At 39.1% G+C, this 19,183-nt stretch overlaps 1 protein-coding gene across 1 annotated transcript in view; it reads left to right on the top strand.

Moving 5' to 3' along the window:
- The window catches only part of LOC121410617, a 49,979-nt gene extending 31,654 nt beyond the window's left edge, over positions 1–18,325 (top strand). Inside the window, exons 28-42 of the mRNA XM_041602831.1 lie at positions 7,561–7,619; positions 7,790–7,968; positions 8,453–8,633; positions 9,073–9,246; positions 9,763–10,073; positions 10,572–10,659; positions 11,125–11,203; positions 11,715–11,851; positions 11,977–12,134; positions 12,966–13,184; positions 13,610–13,673; positions 13,947–14,148; positions 15,510–15,614; positions 16,150–16,293; positions 16,862–18,325. Coding sequence (XP_041458765.1) covers positions 7,561–7,619; positions 7,790–7,968; positions 8,453–8,633; positions 9,073–9,246; positions 9,763–10,073; positions 10,572–10,659; positions 11,125–11,203; positions 11,715–11,851; positions 11,977–12,134; positions 12,966–13,184; positions 13,610–13,673; positions 13,947–14,148; positions 15,510–15,614; positions 16,150–16,293; positions 16,862–17,175 — 2,414 coding nt within the window. The 3' untranslated portion in view covers positions 17,176–18,325. The remainder of the gene's footprint in view (positions 1–7,560; positions 7,620–7,789; positions 7,969–8,452; positions 8,634–9,072; positions 9,247–9,762; positions 10,074–10,571; positions 10,660–11,124; positions 11,204–11,714; positions 11,852–11,976; positions 12,135–12,965; positions 13,185–13,609; positions 13,674–13,946; positions 14,149–15,509; positions 15,615–16,149; positions 16,294–16,861) is intronic.
- Positions 18,326–19,183: the final 858 nt, after the last annotated feature.

Below are 19,183 nucleotides of genomic sequence, written 5' to 3'. Positions count from 1 at the left end.
GGCGGATTTCTAGTTCTTGGGGGATTCCTTCTTACTGCCGGAACGGGAGCCTTTCGCGGAGCTGGTACGGGGGGCTCCTCAACTCCTGAACCCTCCCTCACAATGGGGTCTATTCCCTCTTCAACTACCTGGAGTTCCTCACTCTGATCGAGAACTCCCCGCTCATTTTCATGAGCCTCTGACCAGGACTGAAGCGGCACTCCCTCGTAGGGCTTCAACCTGTCCACATGGACTACCTTCTTCTTGCCATTCTTTTTCTCCTGAATCCGGCAAGTAACATCCGACAATTGTTGAATGATTAAATATGGACCTTCCCACTTTCTCTGTAGCTTTGGAGACAAGCCTTTTGTCTTCGCCTTGTTATGGAGCCAGGCAAACTTCCCAACTATCAAGGGGCTTTCCTCTGCTTTCGCATCATATGTCTTCTTTTGCCGGCGGGCACTTTCTGCAAAGTTGTCTCGGGCTCGTTGGTGTGCTTCTTGCATTCGTTTCCTCAAAACAAATGCGTAATCCGTCTCCACATCAGTCTCCTCTTCTTCCCTACCCCTCAATGCCTCCGTTGTCAGATCAATAGGAAGATGGATTTCCCGCCCCAGCATGAGCATGTTTGGCGTCTCCTTTGTGGAGTCCTGGGGGGCACTGCGGTAGGCAAATACTGCCATTGCCAGCTTCTCGTCCCAGTCTCGTTGCCGCTTATGTGGTTCGATCATCATTGAAATCATGTTCAACAGAGTGCCATTGAACTTTTCAATAAGGCCATCGGATTTTGGGTTGTAGGGAGTGGTGCGAGTTTTGCGAATGCCAAGGATGTGGCACATTTCCTGAAAGACACACGACTCAAAATTCCTTCCCTGGTCTGAATGTAGGACTGTAGGGACACCATACCGGCAGACGAACTCATTGACAAATTTGTTGGCAACTGTCTCAGCTGTCTGATCCGGTATTGGGTAGGCTTCCATCCACTTGGTAAAGTAGTCGCCCACCACCAGGATGTACTTGTTTCCTCTTTCCGTCTCTGGGAGGGGACCAACAATATCAAGCGCAACCCTTTCCATTGGCATTCCAACAGTATCCTGTTGCAAGGGGGCTTTCCGTCTTTTCGCGGGTGACTTCTTGGAGGCACAGACATCACATTGCCGTACCATCGAACGGATGTCAGCATCCATTCCCACCCAATAGAACCTCATCCTGACCTTTTCTCTTGTCTTGTTCTGGCCAAGGTGCCCACTTGATTTGCCACCATGCAATTCCTTCACAATATCTGTCCGAAGGACAGTTGGAAGCACCACATGCCAGGTCACATTCCGACCTTGGTCACACTCCCACTTCCTGTGGAGTATTCCCTGCTTCATGTCTAGCTGTGCCCACATCCTCCAATAGGACTTCTCCACACTAGACTTGGAAGCCACCGTTGACCAATCAGGACGGTCTGATGACTCCTGCTTTGCTTCCATGACCCACTTCAGCGAAGGATCTTTCTGTTGGTATTCCCTCATCTGTTCATTGCTAATGCCCGGTGTCACTGTTACTGCCTTGGCCTCTGCAAAGTTATCGACAGTTATCCTTGCCTCTGAATCTTCTTGGTCCTCAAAGTCCCGCTTGCACTGAGGACAAGGTCGTCTTGAAAGGCTATCAGCGTTGGCATGTGATCTCCCTGCACGATGTACGATTTTGAGGTCGTACTCTGCTATCACTTGCAGCCAACGTGCCATCTGACCTTGCGGATCTCTGAAGTTCAAGAGCCAACGAAGTGCCCCATGATCCGTTCTGACCGTAAACCTCTGCCCATATAAGTACTGTCGAAACTGCTTCAGAAATACTACCACGGCCAGTAACTCTTTCCGAGTCACGCAGTAGTTTTTCTCTGCCTTATGCAGTGCCCTGCTAGCATAGGATATGACGCGTTCCTTCCCGTCCACCACTTGAGACAGGACAGCTCCAATCCCCTCATTGCTAGCATCCGTATCCAATATGTACGCCTCTTTTGGGTCAGGGTACGCCAAAATGGGTGACTCCTGTAATCGCTTCTTGAGTTCTCGGAAAGCAGCTTCGCACTCTGCCGTCCAGGAGAATGTCTGACCTTTCTTGGTTAGGTTATGTAATGGGCGGGCAATATTAGCGAATCCAGCTATAAATCTGCGATAGTAGGAGGCAAGTCCAAGGAAACTCTGTACGTCCTTGACACTTCTAGGGACTGGCCACTCCCTAACCACTCTAATCTTCTCTGGATCTGTTGAAATGCCTTCACCAGACACTACATGCCCCAAGTACAAGACACTCTTCCGAAACAAATGGCATTTCTTCGGCTTCAGTTTCAGACCTGCCTCCCGTAATCGCTGGAAGACCATGTCAAGTCGAGTCAATTCTTCCTCGATCGTCTTTGCAAATACGATCACGTCATCTAGATACACCAATAGCACTTCCCAATGTAGACCTCCAAGGACCCGTTCCATCAATCTTTCAAATGTCGAGGGGGCATTACACAAGCCGAAAGGCATCACCTTCCAACTGTAGAGTCCTCCCCTCACAACAAAAGCTGATTTCTTCTTCGCTTCTTCATCCAACTCCACCTGCCAATACCCAAAGGCCAGGTCCAGAGTCGAAAACCATTTTGCACCTCCAAGTGCATCCAGCGAATCATCAATGCGGGGAATCGGGTATCCATCCTTGATCGTCAAGTTGTTTAACTTGCGATAGTCTACACAGAACCTCTTTGAACCGTCCTTCTTCTTCACAAGAACAACATTGGAAGCCCATGGACTGGATGATGGCTCTATCCTGCCATTAGCGAGCATGTCTTTGATCTGCCGATCAACTTCTTCCTGTTCCTTAGGAGGGAATCTACGAGGCCTCTCACGGATTGGAGGGCTATCTCCGGTGTTGATCTGATGTTTTACAAGACTTGTTTTTCCGATGTCCGTGTCGGACTTTGCAAAAATGTCTTGGTTCTCACACAAGAGCTTGGCAATTTTCCCATGGTACACCTTGTCAGTTCCTTCTTTGCTCCTTTGAAAGAGATCTTTCAGATGTTCAGGAACTTCATAGGTACCATCCATGGGCTGCGTGTTGGATTCACACTCTTCTATATCTTCCTCACTGATGAGAGAAAGGTGTCCCGCCAAGGTACCCTTGCGAATCATGCATGCCTTGGTGCCAGGATTAAACACTCGAACAGGCAGGGTTGCCTTCTCGGTTCCTACAACTACCCGTGCAACGGCAATCCCCTTGTGGAGAAGTTCACCATCTTCCGCGGGTTCTATAAGACCAAGACCCATCCCTATTGGGACACCTGTTGCATGACCTGGAAGCACCACTTCCTGACCAGGTGGTACACTGACGTTAGACCCAACAACGACCCTTGAGCAAAATGCACCTCCTCTTCCATCAGTGCATTTGATTCTCGCTCCCTTGATCCGAAGTTCCTTGGTCTTGAAATCCAGAGTTGCCTCATTAGGAATAAGAAAATCTAATCCCAAAAGTCCATCTATCTGGTCAGTATTGCCAAAAACAACTCGAAGAGGAAAAATGCATTTTCCAACCCCAAGCTCCAGCCACGCACTACCTAGGGTATCCATTGTGCTACCGTCGGCATTCCTAACACCCACTTTCCTGAGACTTGGTCTATTTGTTGAAGAAATTCTGTGATACAGGGATGACGACAAAATTGTATCGGTTGCTCCTGAATCTGCCAAAAGTCTGGCCTTCACTCCCCGAACCTCCACTTCAACAAATAGTCCACTTCTTGCCCTATCTGGCCCATAGTTTACAGCCACTTGTTCTACAGAAGGCATGCTATCTAGAGATCTTGTGTCTCTCCTGGGCCCTTGTTCTCCTCCAGCCTCCTCCCGGGCATCTGAGTTGGCTGAATATCGTTTCCCGAAGAACCCTGACCTTCCCTTCCCTGAGGGCAGTCCCGTTGAAAGTGTCCCTGTTCGTGACACCTGTAACATTCATCCGACTCGGCTGCTTTCCTCCGCCGGTATGAACTGGGCCTCGTTTGTCCAGCCCTACTGGATGATTCCTGCTTTGGAATTTTTCCTTCAATCCTTTTGAGTTCTTTCCAGATCTCACTGATTGTGGCCATTGGATCAACATCTACTGATCTGGATTGCCGATGCCTTCTACCAGACCGCTGTTCTTCCAGCCTGAAGAAATTGTCCGTGGCAAGGGCCGCTTGAATGGCCTCATCCATCGTTTCTGGCTTAGATCTGAACACCCCTTCTCTGATGGACTGATCTTCTATTGCCTCGGAGAAATGTGTCCTAGCCAACCGATCCTGGGCATCCTCACTGAGCTCAGGGTATGCCAAAGTTGCCAACTCCCTGATGGCCTGCCCAAGCTCCTGAATTGTTTCCCTCGGCCCTTGACGTCTATGCCGCAGCTCAAGGAGGTAGTTCTCCGCTAGCTGACCAGGGCCAAATCTCTTACCCAAGAGACTCACAAGTTCTCGATACGTAATCTGGGCTGTATCTACAGTCTTGTTGCCCAAAATCTTGAGTGCTGACCCCCTTAGACTCGCTGCGAGGAAAACCTTTGCCTGGCTATCACTCCAGTTATTTGCCATCCTACAGGCATCAAAATGGCTTACATAATCCCTCCAGGGAGTCTTCCCATCGAATCTGTCGGGAGTTATGTTAGGCTTACTTAAAGTCACCATAGGCTGGCGCTGGACTGCCACCTGTTCTGTAGGCAGGTCAAGCCTATGCATCCCATGATCCACTGGTCCCCTCATTGGTATGACTGCATCTGGATCGTCCAAGTCACGTCTGTGCAGGAAGCTTGCCACAGGCGTTCCAATATCTCTTACTGGACCAGCTGCTGGTGTGCTGCTGGGAGGTAGCATTGTAGGATGGAAATTGTCCATTCTTTCTCCAAACGTCTGCTCATGCTCAATCTTCACAGTTGCCCCTTTATCAATACGGCTGGCGCCGTAATTGGCAGGTGAAACTGACATTCTTGTGGTCCCTGGATGAGTCTCCATCGACTCACATCCTTGGCGGACTGCCATAGATGGTCTTTCACCCTGAAGACGGTTAGGGAAACTTACTGGAGATTGACTTCTACGCAATCTATCCAGTTCCTTCATCAGCAGCCTATTCTGCTCGAGGAGATGTTCATTCTCAGTCTTTGACTTTCGGAGATCCTCATCTCCCCGCAGCACTTCTGCTGCAAGGATTTCAATTTCCTCCTCCATAGCCACTCGTTGGTTGTCCATTCCAGCACTATATGTTATGTATACAACAAAATTCCAATCAGACGCTATATAATTTCAGCCTAAAACGTATGCAGTAGCATTCACAGCCACACACACTCTGGGTGCTATTCACCAACGTGTTGTAGGCACAAACTCCGCCACACACACTCCGGGCGCTATTCACCAGCGTGTTGTAGGCACTAACTCCGCTACACACACTCCGGGCGCTATTCACCAGCGTGTTGTAGCACAAACTCCGCTACACACACTCCGGGCGCTATTCACCAGCGTGTTGTAGGCACAACCTCCGCTACACACACTCCGGGCGCTATTCACCAGCGTGTTGTAGGCACAACTCCGCTACACACACTCCGGGCGCTATTCACCAGCGTGTTGTAGCACAAACTCCGCTACACACACTCCGGGCGCTATTCACCAGCGTGTTGTAGGCACAACCTCCGCTACACACACTCCGGGCGCTATTCACCAGCGTGTTGTAGCACAAACTCCGCTACACACACTCCGGGCGCTATTCACCAGCGTGTTGTAGGCACAAACTCCGCCACACACACACTCCGGTGCTATTCACCAATGTGTTGTAGGCACTAACTCCTTGCCTCTCTCCAGGCTCCCTTCTATCCTCGGCGCTATCCACGCTGTCGCCAACACACACACACTCCGGGTGCTATTCACCATGTGCATTGGCGCTCTCTTCTTGCCTCTCTCCAGGCTCCCTTCTTCGGCTCTATCATCAACGATACATCTGGCGCTCCCTGTAATACAGGCGCCTAAGTTGTCTGAGCTTCCAATATATACCACGTTGTTCAATCCCACCGCGGCCACCAGTGTGGCGTAACCGGGCCCTAGTCGGGGTAGCGTTCTGCCGTCTCGCAGTCTCCAGAACCCAGTCCACGCTGTTCTTCACTCATTCAATTGTTTTGGGGGCAGATTCTCTCACAAAAGTCTATTGTGCAACGTGGTACACTCTCTTCCTCTCAGACATACATGCAAAATCAAGCACTAACACTCACCTTACAAAGAAAGCACAGTGGAAAGATCTTGTGTACAGTATAAATCTTAGTTTAATATCGGGAGCTACTATATACAACTGCACGTCATCACAGCTCCGAGCGAACTGACGTACTTCATCAACGCAAGTATCACAACATAAAAAATATCGCCCTCTACGATCAAATCATGACATATAACTCTAAGGTACAACTCATTATGCTACAATATTGTAACAAAGTTGATATATGGATTGAGGTGGGGTACATCGTTATGATTCATGTGCCAGAGCTTCATTTAAGCAGTAACCTGCAAAGCAATGTCTCCTGTAAATTTTCCAAGGGAAAGAAATTAGAAACAAAATTAATAGTGTTTTACCGATACCGAATGCATTTTGCCCGTATATAGCATAGATTACGGTGTGGCAGACACACCAACAAAAGCGATACGAGAAGCCGATGGAAGCTATTGTGTTGAGATTGTGTTATCTCGAATGACATACCATTGATCGCTTTATTGTCCGATTCGTGAGTGTGACTGTGACATAGAGGTTGTTTTGGTCTCGTTTTAGCGCAATATCACGTCATACATTTTGACATATTTTCCCTCTTTCTAAGCAAATTAAGACACTAATACTGTCATGAAGCATATCGATGTTTTCGCTAATATATTCTCTTTCATGTAGAATGTTGACATTTTGTATTAATTGCTGTTATTTATAAAACAGTTCAGGATTCTTGAAAAAATACTCTGTTTTAAATTATAATTTGCATAATTTATGTAAATTAGGTAATAATAAACAAGGATATCCCAATTATTTTATGACAATTTTCTTCCCTGTCTTACCCTAAGTCCTTATTTCCAATTTTAGGGCAGTTCTGGTGAAATATATATTCTGAATTACTTGTTTTTACATATCGACATAATATGCAAATTTATGCAAATTACTTGCTTATTTGCATAGATACAGCGTGTCTCTTTGGATGAATCTTTTTCTTTTGACTCAAGGAACATTTGTGCCAAGTGGGACATTTGTACTCAAAAATGCAGCGTTCAACCTCTTAACAAGTCTACTATGTGACCTTTTCAAGAACTCCACTTAAAATGATGGAGATTGTTCAGCGTATAATTTTGTAAATTTGATTATTATTACAATTTTGCCTTTTAAGTGTTGCTTTAAATAATAATATCAATGCATTTATAATTCATTGTATGTCTGTTATATAAAAGAACTTTGTTGCAACGTGTATAAATCTGTTCAAATCAATTCAGATACTAAAAGAAATGCTGTTCAGTCTACCAATTTCTCTGTTGATATAATAACAGTTAATTTTTTTTAATTAATTTTTGTCTTATAGAGAGTGTAAGCAAGGTACAGAGATTACAAGTTAACTGGAGCAGTGTAGCCAAACCAAAGGTAATCTTTATGTAATTTACTTTTCACAGTAATTAATGTTTTGAGATGTTAAACAGCATGAAAGAATGAAATTGTAAAGTGTCAGTGTTTTTTTTTTTGGTGTATAAGATTTGTTTTTATATTTTCACAATGATTATATATTCGAATTTGTATTCATTTTTCTCCTCAAGCAAATTGAGACCCTCTTGAGTCCAACAGCTACGGCTTTCACCATCAAGAACTGTAACCCTGGAACCAATCACTTCATTACCATCATAGGCCTTGACAAAGATGATCATAAGGTGTGTCGTTCCAAGCAACTCATAGTACAGACAACATCACAGATAAGCACACCACAGCTCTATGTCAGGTAAGTAATCCCATCCTGTTTGGATTCATTGATGGGGTTTGGGTCTGTAGATAGGAAAGAAGAATACCAGATTAAATTTGTGAAACCTTTTTATTAGAATTTAGTGTGTGTTCTGAATTTATGATAACAAAATCATGAGCTTTTCTATTCTGTGCCTGTCGTGGTGCAAGAAATTCATGGTAAAATTCTCCTACTGCAAAACAGTCTTCATATTGGGGTCATAAGAAATATTACAAGAATTCTCTGAAAGGTTAGGGCCAAAGATTTATGACCGATTTATTGTTGGTACCATAATCATTGTTCGGTGGAGATGGCAACTTCTTTTACCGAAAATTAAGTGATTTTGGTTATCAATTGAAAAAAAATAAATCTCATATTTGACACACATTAATTTTAAACTTCTGTTACTTTTCAAATTACTTTAAAAACATTACCTTTTTTGCAGCAATGATTCAAAAATGTGTTCTAATTCAATTACATTCAGCTCAACATCCTTCAAAGGGATCACACTGAAGTGGGAGAAACCACAAGCTTTTGGAGGAGCAAAGATCTCTGGATACAGACTGAAGGTCAATGGTCAACAGACAGCAACACTGACTTCCAATACAACCACATACACCTACAAACATGGAAAGATGTGTCAGATGTATGCTTTCAGTCTACAGGTAATGATCATATTACACCAGTCATTTCTTGGTGGTGAATGTAAATGTACTGATGCTGCCTTTTTATTTATAGGAAGAATGGAGGGGTTAAGAAATACATGTACAAACAATTTCGTGTTATAACACAATTCTGTGTTATATTAATTTACAAAAAAGTATCAGTTTTTCATAATCTATCAATAGTTTGTATACAAAATCAAAGAAAAGCCAAATTGGTTAAACTAGTCTTATTCTCAATTTGTGTCATATCAAAATTTATATTCTTCCCCACATGGAAGTATAAAAATTGTATGTATATTCATATGTTACCAAGATATTAGGATTCATGAAACAAATGTTTATTTCTGTTTAATCTAATTTGGTATATTTTGATGATTTGAAATCATTGTCAGTAGTTCAATAAAACTTATTTCATTTATCTTTCATTGAATTCCATAAGGCTACATGCAGCAGCCCTCATCTTAATAGTGCATTCTCTGACCCTGTCGAAGTGGCCTGTCCAGGGGTCATTGTCCCTGACCCTCAAAGAATGGCAACTGCAAAGGTCAACTCACTCATTGTCGGCTGGTCAGAACCCGAGCTGCTAGGTGGGGCAGAGATCAAACACTACAAGGTAGCATACAGATTTTGATAATTATAGATAGAGCTGAATTCATCCATGTTCAGATCAAGAATGGTTTATTACATTTATTACATGTAGCAATGAAAAAAATATGTCAAGCGTTGCATCTGTTGTAAATGCTCTAACAATGTTGGAAAGCACTTTATTTGGGTGGACAGTTTTGTGATATCAAGAACTTTTCAATAGACTGAATTGTGCTCGTTTTTTAATTAACCTCTTCACTTGCTATAATACATTAATTTGAAATATGTGGTAACTGTTTTTCTTTTATGTTCTAGCTTTAGGAATACATCTTTGAATATAAGCACAATCAAAGCAATTTGTCAGGTATCAATGCCTTTTTTTTAAGTTATTTTGCTATTTATCAAAAAATTGTTGCTAGTAGATTACTTTAATATACATATTGAATATTGTAATGAGTCAGTGAAATTCAGAACATGATTTGATAAAAGAAATTGAAATGTTTATGAGCTCTTTTTGTGTGATGTCTATATTTTGTCATTTCAGGTATTGTTAATGACTGACCAACCTACCCATTACAAGCACTCTCACTATCAGAACCACCCCCTCAAGACCAGCTCCGCCCTGCCACCAGGTACCAACTCCACTGAATTCACCGGTCTCCTGGCCCATGTCACCTATTCTATCTACCTTGATGTCTACTTGGAAGGGCTAGTGAAACCAGTCCGATCCAAGCCATTGATGGCTGAGGTAGCCCGAAGACCACCAGCTCCTCGGTTAAGGATGAGTGTAGTAGGAGCAGAGGAGAGGAAGCAGTTAGATGATGATGCTTGTGGAATGATGGAGGATAGAGACAGGTGGGTTATTCAATGTATTTTTATTGTTTGTTATTGAAAGGTTGTTTGGATTGTGACATCTATAAAAATTGCTTTCTGGATTTCTTTGCTATTCAATTTCATAAATATATTATACATGTATAATTTTTTTCTCTTGTGACCATGCTTATTGCTTCAGAATTCATTATGGATTAGATTTTTGCAAATTTTTTCTTAGGTTGAAACTCTTTCTTTTAATGTTCTCAATCTTTTACTCTCTTTCATCCCACCTACCACCTTCCCTTCTCTTTCTTCTCTTTATCCCTCTCTATTCTCTACGTTATCCCTCACACAATATCGACATCCTCCACTTCCTCTATCACTCACTTTTCGTTCCAGCAATCTCCATCTCTCGTATCTCCTTCGCATTCTCTCTATGTTCTTAATTCAATTTATACAAATCTGTTTGATGACCTTCATGACCCACACACAGTCTTCATAAATGGTAATTGGATCATTATATTATTGACTTTTTTATAGATTGCTTCAAGAGTTATTCAGTCTTGAACATGATCTTGAGGAGAACTTTCTTGTTGATGTCCAATACCAAGATGATTTATTAGCCAGGGTAAGCCTGAAAACAATTATTCATCCTAATTGTACTATACAGTGGTTGAAGTGCATATTTCAAGCAATGATATTATATATCTGTTATAGTATGTGATTTGTTTAACAACTGCAAGAAAAAACTTAAAGGCTGTTTGACTTTTTGGTAGTTTTGTTTGATATATTATGCTTAAATAAAAAAATTGTTTTCAAGGGAAACAGAAAATACTTTCTTTATTGACAGATTTATCACTTCAGACCAGTGATCACTGAAGCAGACCCAAGAGTTTACATTGTTAGTTGTGATGCCAATAGTTTGGAAGAAAAAAGTAATTTGAAAATAACAACACCTGTTCTTTATTATTCTGTTGATAGCTGTTCATAATATAGCTTCAGAGATGTGACTGTACAGTTTGTACAGACATCCCCTGTCCATTTATTTGTGAAAATCTGATGAAATTAATTATTTTGTTTAATTATATTTTAGGTGTCTGAGGTTTCATCATTCCTGGCTGAAATTGAGACTAGTCTGGATAACTGTTTGGAAAGGATGAAAGAGTATACAGGTATTCTAGTTGTTGTTGTTTTTTTTTTTACTAAAAGAATCCAATAAATTAATACATTTTTATTTTAATGTTGGGAAATTTTGGTATCTGTTCACCTTGATATTTATTTCTATGGAGAAATATTAATATGAAGTAAGAAGTAGTTGAATCACTGAGAAATTTCTGTATTTTTCATTCCTAGATTGATATTACATTGAGGAGCTGGTTTAATTACTGTATTTCATGGCATTCTTTTGAACTTTTGTGATTTTATGAACTGGAAATAAACAGATAAAAGAATGAATTTACATCAGAACGGGACAAAAAGGAGGAAGTATGTTTTAAAGAAAACCTTCAAAATCACAGAAAAGTGGAATTGACTTTTAAAAATAGGAAAAAAGTGGAATTGACTTTTAAAAATAGGAATAAATGCAACATGGCAAATTTCAACCTAACAATATTTCTGCCATTGTTTAGAATATCTATCTCAATCAAACAAATGAAATGAAGTTCTGTTTTCTCCCATTTTCAGGAACCATTAGTATAGCTTTGTCCTGGGACTCTGTACCTGATGATGGTGATGCTGTGGTATCAGGTTATAAGGTGTTAGTCAATGGAGAACAGTATGGATTCGTCCTACATTCACAAGTCTGTGAAACAGAAATAAAGGTATGTATCTGTCCATTTTGTAGACTTTTTTATTACAGCATAATCAGACAAAATCAGTTGTATTTTTTGCTTATGTGAAATATATCCAACTATTATCATAATTATATATCATATTTATCATTCAGTTAAGTGCCTATAAAGGTACCCATAGACTCAACCTGGTTGCCATGACAGATCATCCTGTTGGACACAGTGACCTGTCAGAGGTCGTCACCGTGGATACCAGTCCATACCGTCCATTCGTTGCTTACTGTCTCAACAGTGTCCACAAGCAAGGAGTCAAGTAAGTCAAGTTCTTAAGAAACTGTTCTTTATGATAATTTTATTTAGAGTAGCAATGCTACACAAGAAATGAATATTATGTACACACAGTAGATGGAACATTTCCTCAAAAATTATGGGTCCTATTATGTTCTTGGATTCAGAAATGTAACTTTCATGTTTGAATATTTGATTCAACTCTTCAATATTATGCTTTTTGTTAATATCTACAACCAGTTCATCTATTGACCATTGGGTATAATTGCCACTTAAACCATTTACCATTTTCTCTAATTTTTAGCTGGGATATACTCCTCTGTCTATTATCAGCCGGCTAACACCACTTACTCATTTCAATTTTTTATTTCATTTCCATGCAAACATAATACATAGTAATATAATTCAAATCCAATTAACAGATTGACATTTTAAAGAAAGTAATATGATAAAATAGAGCATATGAATATGGAAATGAGGGGAATCCACTAACGAATGCTTGTTAAGTGTGGGTCCCACAACTGTTCAGTGAACCAAATTTTCAGTTGACAAAGCGCAAAAAGGTAAGTATACAAAGTGGAAATTAGACAATCTTGTCTTGAGGTTGAGTAACACTTAGGCAAATTGAGTATCACATCAAGTGATGGGTAGACCGAGGGGCAATTGAATCTAGTAGTAGATCAAATGGGTTAAGCCATGATTGTCTGAGACCAAATGAATATAAACCAATCCATGATTGGCAGAAATCAGCCATCCAGAGTCTGGCCCAGAACCTCTCTTTCTCCTAGACTCCATAAGCATCTAATAAGCATCTAATAGCAGTAAGATTAAATAAACCACTATCTCTGATCTACAGGTATCCCAATACAGGATGCTGTTCATTTCAAGAGACGCTTCATCCCGAAACACACCCAGACTTCTCTCACCTTCCTAGCCTTCACCAGCATCTCCCTACCCGGCGTGTCCCTGCACCTTCCGTCACTGTCTTTGACCAGAGCCAGGGAACCTACAGGCTCCTTGTACCTTCCAAGCTGTCTAACAAGAAGCCCATCGTCATCTTGTTCTGGACACACTGGTAAGGAAGGAAAATGTGTATCCCATCAGTCATCTTCAAAGCTCCCAAGACATCAATTTCAAAATGGGGGATCGAGCATTAAGCCCCAACTTCTTTGCTTTGAATCAATGATTCTTTCAATTTGTCCTTCAAAGTAACATTATGAATCCTCTTAAGTTCTGAAAAATTGGTATGCATAATATGTTTTCTAAATTTACTGTGCACATTTCTTAGATTTTGATGAGAAAGGTTGGATATCATGATATGTGATATCAATGAATCATGAAGAATATGGTTTTGACAATGCATTGTAGGTAGAGCTAAGCATTGTGAATAATAGATCAAGTTGTATTTTATAACAGAGAAGCAAATTTTATCACTAGTTATTATTGAAATCTAAGTTGTTTTTTTTTCTTATTTCGCATACTTTTTTTTCTTGATTCTAGGTGTTTGGCATCGCAAGCAATAATGGAACATTTTGTGAATTATGCCAAAAGGAGATCAAACAAGGTAAGATATAATCTGCTTCTAGATATTCTCTAACACTATTATGTTGATCAATCACAACAAACATGTAGGCAGATTTTATTATTTTATCGTTAAAAATAAAATCATAAGTAACCTTGCTTCAAAATACAATGAATACTTATGTAATGAAAATCGCTCTTTTATGCAGAGGACTCATTTTTTGTAGTTGAAACATTTTCATATATTCAGTTATAAAATTAGCTTGAATTAAAAGGTTTGTTCTTCAAATGATGTTTTACAAATCCTTTTTCACAGCTGGTTTGTATTGGTATGTGTTGTGAGAGTGGAGAGGATACTGACACCCATCGTGATACCATGAACAGACTCCTTACTGGCCGGGGTTGGAAGAAGGATGCGTCCCTTCAACATTGCTGCTGCTGCTCAGAGATAGAAGCAGATGGAACCAAAATGGTTGCCAACAGATCACTCAACACTGGCCATTCACTAGTGCAGTTTGGTAAGTCATACAGTAATATTCATTGGACATGACTTGGGTTACTCAGTACTGACCATTCACTCATACGGTTTGGTAGTTCATAAAGTAATATTAAAGGGGAATCCAACCCAAATGAAACCTTGTTTTTATAAGAAAAAGAAAAATCAGACAAGTTGATAGGTGAAAGTTTGAACAACATTGGACAAATAACAAGAAAGTTATGAATTTTTAAAGTTGTAAATATTGGTAATCACTATACCTATGGAGACTTCAAATTGGCTGCTTATGTGATGTCATAGTGATGTAAGGCAAGGACTACTCTTCCATGTACTCCAATACATATTATGGCTAAAATGTCATTTTTCCAAAAAGTTTTATTTCAAATTATATTTTTCTTTCATGAGGACATCAAACAATATACTACCTGTGTTATATTTAGATTACTGCCCCAGGGGAATGGGTACTTATGAGAAAACCACAAACCCCTGATAATAAAGTACATGGCCTATGGGAAAGTTGTCCTTGCCCCTTGTTATAATTTACTTACCCAGTTGCCAATTTGAAATCTACATGGTATTAGTGATCTCAATTTTTAAACAGCTATAACTTTCTTATTGCTTGTCCGATTTCTTTCAAACTTTCACCATTCTGTTTAATTAATTTTTCTCCTTCCCAACACAACATTCTATGGCCAAGGCTGGATTCCCCTTTAATTTGGACATATCTAAGGTTGCTAATATATCACTCAGTACTGGCCATTTATTAGTACAGTTTGGTATGTTATACAGTAGTATTATATTGACCAAAATTAATCCAGGTGTTTCAGATACTCATGACTTCAAAATGAATAAAGTATGGTTGTTGGTATATTTACCATGAAAATATTTTCATTACAACGTATACTCAATGCCAGGGGTTTAATTAAGTGAGATTATAAAGGAAATGCAGTCATACTATGTGAAAAAATTCAAGAGAAAAGGGTTCCTGTTTTGTTCTTGTATTGTAAAGTTTGATACTTTCTGAATAGCATCATAAAGAATATCCACACTTAATTTTAACTGAAGGGTTTGAATTTACATTTGGATTGTGTGAGGGATATTTATAGTTAAAATGTAAGAGGAATGAATCAATAGACGACTGATGTTTGTGTAAATTATCCACAGCAGTCATTATCATCATTTATGTGAAATGAAGTAGCCCAAATCATGTAACCAATAGCTTTTATCATTTCTATAAGTTATTCCATGTTTTGACATTGTTAGGCACAAGCATTTATCATTTGAGAAGAGCTCAAATGTATTCTGATGATTTTACACATTAACACATGTAATAAGACAGATTCACCCATATGTTTTTTTAATGAATCTTGACCTTCTGTTTAGCTACTGAGAAGAAAAGCTCAGATGCTTTATCAGCTGTCAGTGATCATGTTCCAGAATTATTTGGTGTCATGGCTGTTCCTACAGTGATTGTCATCCACCCAGAAGGTATGTTTTCCTTTCTCTCTGTCCTTTATAATTTCTGATATTCCTATAATTTCATATTTTTTCTTATTTCTTTAGCTATATTTTGTTGATTTGGTCTTTTGTGATTTTCTAGAATTAATTTTTTACTGAAATCACTATTATGATATCAAAAGCCCATCTGGATTTGTTTTGTGATGTTTTTTATTTACATTTCAAAAGATGTGGGATTAAGCCTTTCTGAGTACCATCTAGTGGATATGTGTGTTAAATAATATCTAACACAATTTATGTCTAACAGACTGAAGGTATATCATCAGTTCATGTTCTTTCAATATCTTTCATCTGCCTTCCTCTTACTTATACAAAGCCATGTCTTCTTTCAGTAAAGACATCATTCTACATCTTGGTTTACATCTTCCCCTTTTACCATTCATTCATTCTATCTGTTTGTCTCACAGAATTAGATGGCACATCATATTTTAGCATGGTGTATATTGTATCCCTTTAATCATGTATGATATTATGTTCATATTATTTGGTCATGGTTTTATGCCAGGTTACTTGGGATGGAAGAGTTGTTTTGCTGTAACTGATCGATCTGCATTTATATCTGCCCTTGACTCTGGTATTATCAACATGCTAAGATCTAACCCATCTAATTTTACTGGTCTAACCTTGTCAGAATCAGCCAGTTTTTCAGGTAAGAAAGTGATATGTGTAACATAGACATTCTTTGGTGTCTGCTCAAATTTTGTTCTGATGAATAAATTTGGACTCTGATGGGAAATATTGATAATTATAAAAAAAACTTGAATTGATGAGCATATCTTAATTGACATCTAGTAGAAAAGAAAGAAAGTAGAATGCAGCAAAATGAGATTGTTTCATGCTTTTTTTCTCTCTCTCTTAATGATTTTTGTAACACTTTGTGTTATGCCCATTGAATTTGTTTTCCTATGTAAAGTTAAATTCAGAACATAGTGCACTTAGAAACACCCATATTAAGCGCCCTATAAATGTTTTGTATTATTATTTATCAAAAAGATGCTCACCATAGAAAGAAAACCTTCTCCCCAGTATTACCCTGCTCAGTCACTCTACGTTCCCCTTCCAAAGTCAGAAGTTTCTCTTCTTTTTCTTTGAACAATCTGTTTCATACCTATGGTTCCTTGTTAAGAAAGGTTCAGCAGGAAGAATAAATTGTTGTAGATAAAATTTCTATATTATAGTATATTAATCCATCGACCTTATACTCCTATCAACTATAGATAATGCATCACAGGAGAGTCCACGTCCACCAACACCAGGAGGTCTTCACAAGAAACCAGGTTCTGCATGGAATGGAGGACCCGGATCAAGTCAAGCATCTGGCACAATAGGTGATGCTAGGTTTGGGTTGGGAGCTGCGAAACCAAGGACCCCATCTATAGTCAGTCCTCAGCTGAGACACTTTGTCCTGAAGAAAAAGCAGAAGCCAGAACCTGAGGAAAAGAATTTGATAAGTATCGACACAAGACCTTATTCTGCCAAAGTGAAGACTGGCAAGGGTAAGGTCAGACCCAATTCATCTGTGACAATTTAAGAGTTGAAGATGAGGAAACAAAGGTGATCAGTATAGACACCAGTCATTACCCTGCTGATGTAAAGATGGGCTTGGACAAAATGCGTCTTAATTCATCGGTAACACTCTTAGACTGAAGAAGAACCAATGGGGGGGGGGTTGATAAGTCTTGACACAGCAGACACAGCACTTCGAATGAAAGTGTTGATATTTGATTGAGACCGAATTCATCTGAAAATCAAAGTCGACATCAGACCTTGAACAACGTTGACACCTGCTGTCATTTTCATAAAGATTTACAATTATTGTACTTTGCCGTTACAGCAACTGCCATGGTAATGGGGCTCAGCAGCCCATCACAGACAAGGTTTCCATGGAAGCTACATTAATGGCAAATGTGCAATAGTTGTACTCTACTTGTGTAAAGACAAACAAATACATTGTGATTCCTAATTCATCTCTGATGATCTAAGAACAGGGGATTGTTTCAGAATGAGTTTTTTAAGTTTGAACTTAAGTCATGATTTAGTACTGCACCCATGATATTTCACACACAGTCTCATTGAATAATATGCAATAACGCACATCCGCAGAGCATGAGCTTTCCAATGCCAGGATGCATCTAATAACATACGCAATTCAAAATTTAAGTGCGACTTTAAGTCATACTTTTCAAATCTTTCAAATCTTTTTTTCAACGACCCCAGAACATGAAAAGCATTGATCTTAGGCACTGTTCATAGGTGAATTGATATGAATGTTGGGTCATACATTCTCAATAAATCATTTGTTTTAATCTACTTCATCAATATTATGAAAAATTAAATAGCCTGTATTATGAAGTGCTTTTTCTTGTAAAAGAAAGAAATCTAAGTGCATCCGGAGATCAAATGAAAATGGATTAAGTTCATGGTAAAAAGACTTGAGATTCTGCTTTATGTGGAATGGTAGCTACAGCTTTTCATACAGGGTCAGAAATAACGGCTGAAATGTGAGTTTCTTTATGAAAATTACAAGTAGTTACAAGTAGAATTTCATTTTTGTATATTTTTTGTATATTGGATCTTTACTGTTTCCATAACTCTTACAAGTATGAATGAGGAACTGATGATATCACTCACTTATTATTTCTTTTGTATTTTATTATATGAAATATATTTATTTTCTCGTCATTGTCATGTGAAATGAAGTTTCATTCCTCCCTGAACACGTGGAATTCCATTATTTTAACATTTTGTGCTTCAGGTAAGGAGGTCCTAATCGTCAATTTCGTAAAAATTGAAATATTTTATAATTCAAACAATAAAAAACAAAAGAAATAGTGAGTGAGTGACATCATCGACTCTCTCATTTGGATGTAACTGGCTCGATCATATAACTATTTTGTTGAAAATAAGCGAAACTTTAAAATGTCATAACTTTCTTATTTTACATCCGATTTTAATGAAATTTGCAGCATTGTGCTTGTCTGATTTTTCTCTATTGATTCAAATCAACATTTTTCTGAGGTGGACTTGACCTTAAAGAGAAAATATTTCATGAACACATAAGTATTATGACCTGAAGGAGTATCTTGTGATGTAAAGTTTGATTTGCGCCAAAATAAGGCATGGGTGCAATGAATGAATCCAGATGCCAGTGGTGTTATAATCCTCCATGAATTAGTAAAAATATTTGCAAACCCCCCTTTTTCAATGAAATTAATTTGACAGTTGATACTAAACAGTGTTTATTAAACAATTTTAATGTTTATTATTGAACAGGTGTTTTGCAATGGATTTTAATGCAACCTTTGTGGGATTTTGACATTGACATCTGGATTCATTATTTGGAGTCATGCCTTACTTTGGCGCTAGTCAAAATTTACATCACTGCAAAGAATAATTACTAATTATCCATGCTTGAAGACATGCGACATGAATATATCGTATCAAATTATTTGGGAGAAGATACACTTTCCAGTCATATATAATGATTATTATAAGGGATTTGTGAGGTGTCCAATTTTTTTTACTCAAACGGTAGTCAT

The sequence above is a fragment of the Lytechinus variegatus genome, chromosome 3 (genome assembly GCF_018143015.1).
Source record: "Lytechinus variegatus isolate NC3 chromosome 3, Lvar_3.0, whole genome shotgun sequence".
NCBI lineage: Eukaryota > Metazoa > Echinodermata > Echinoidea > Temnopleuroida > Toxopneustidae > Lytechinus > Lytechinus variegatus.
This window is presented reverse-complemented; position numbering and strand designations above follow the sequence as displayed.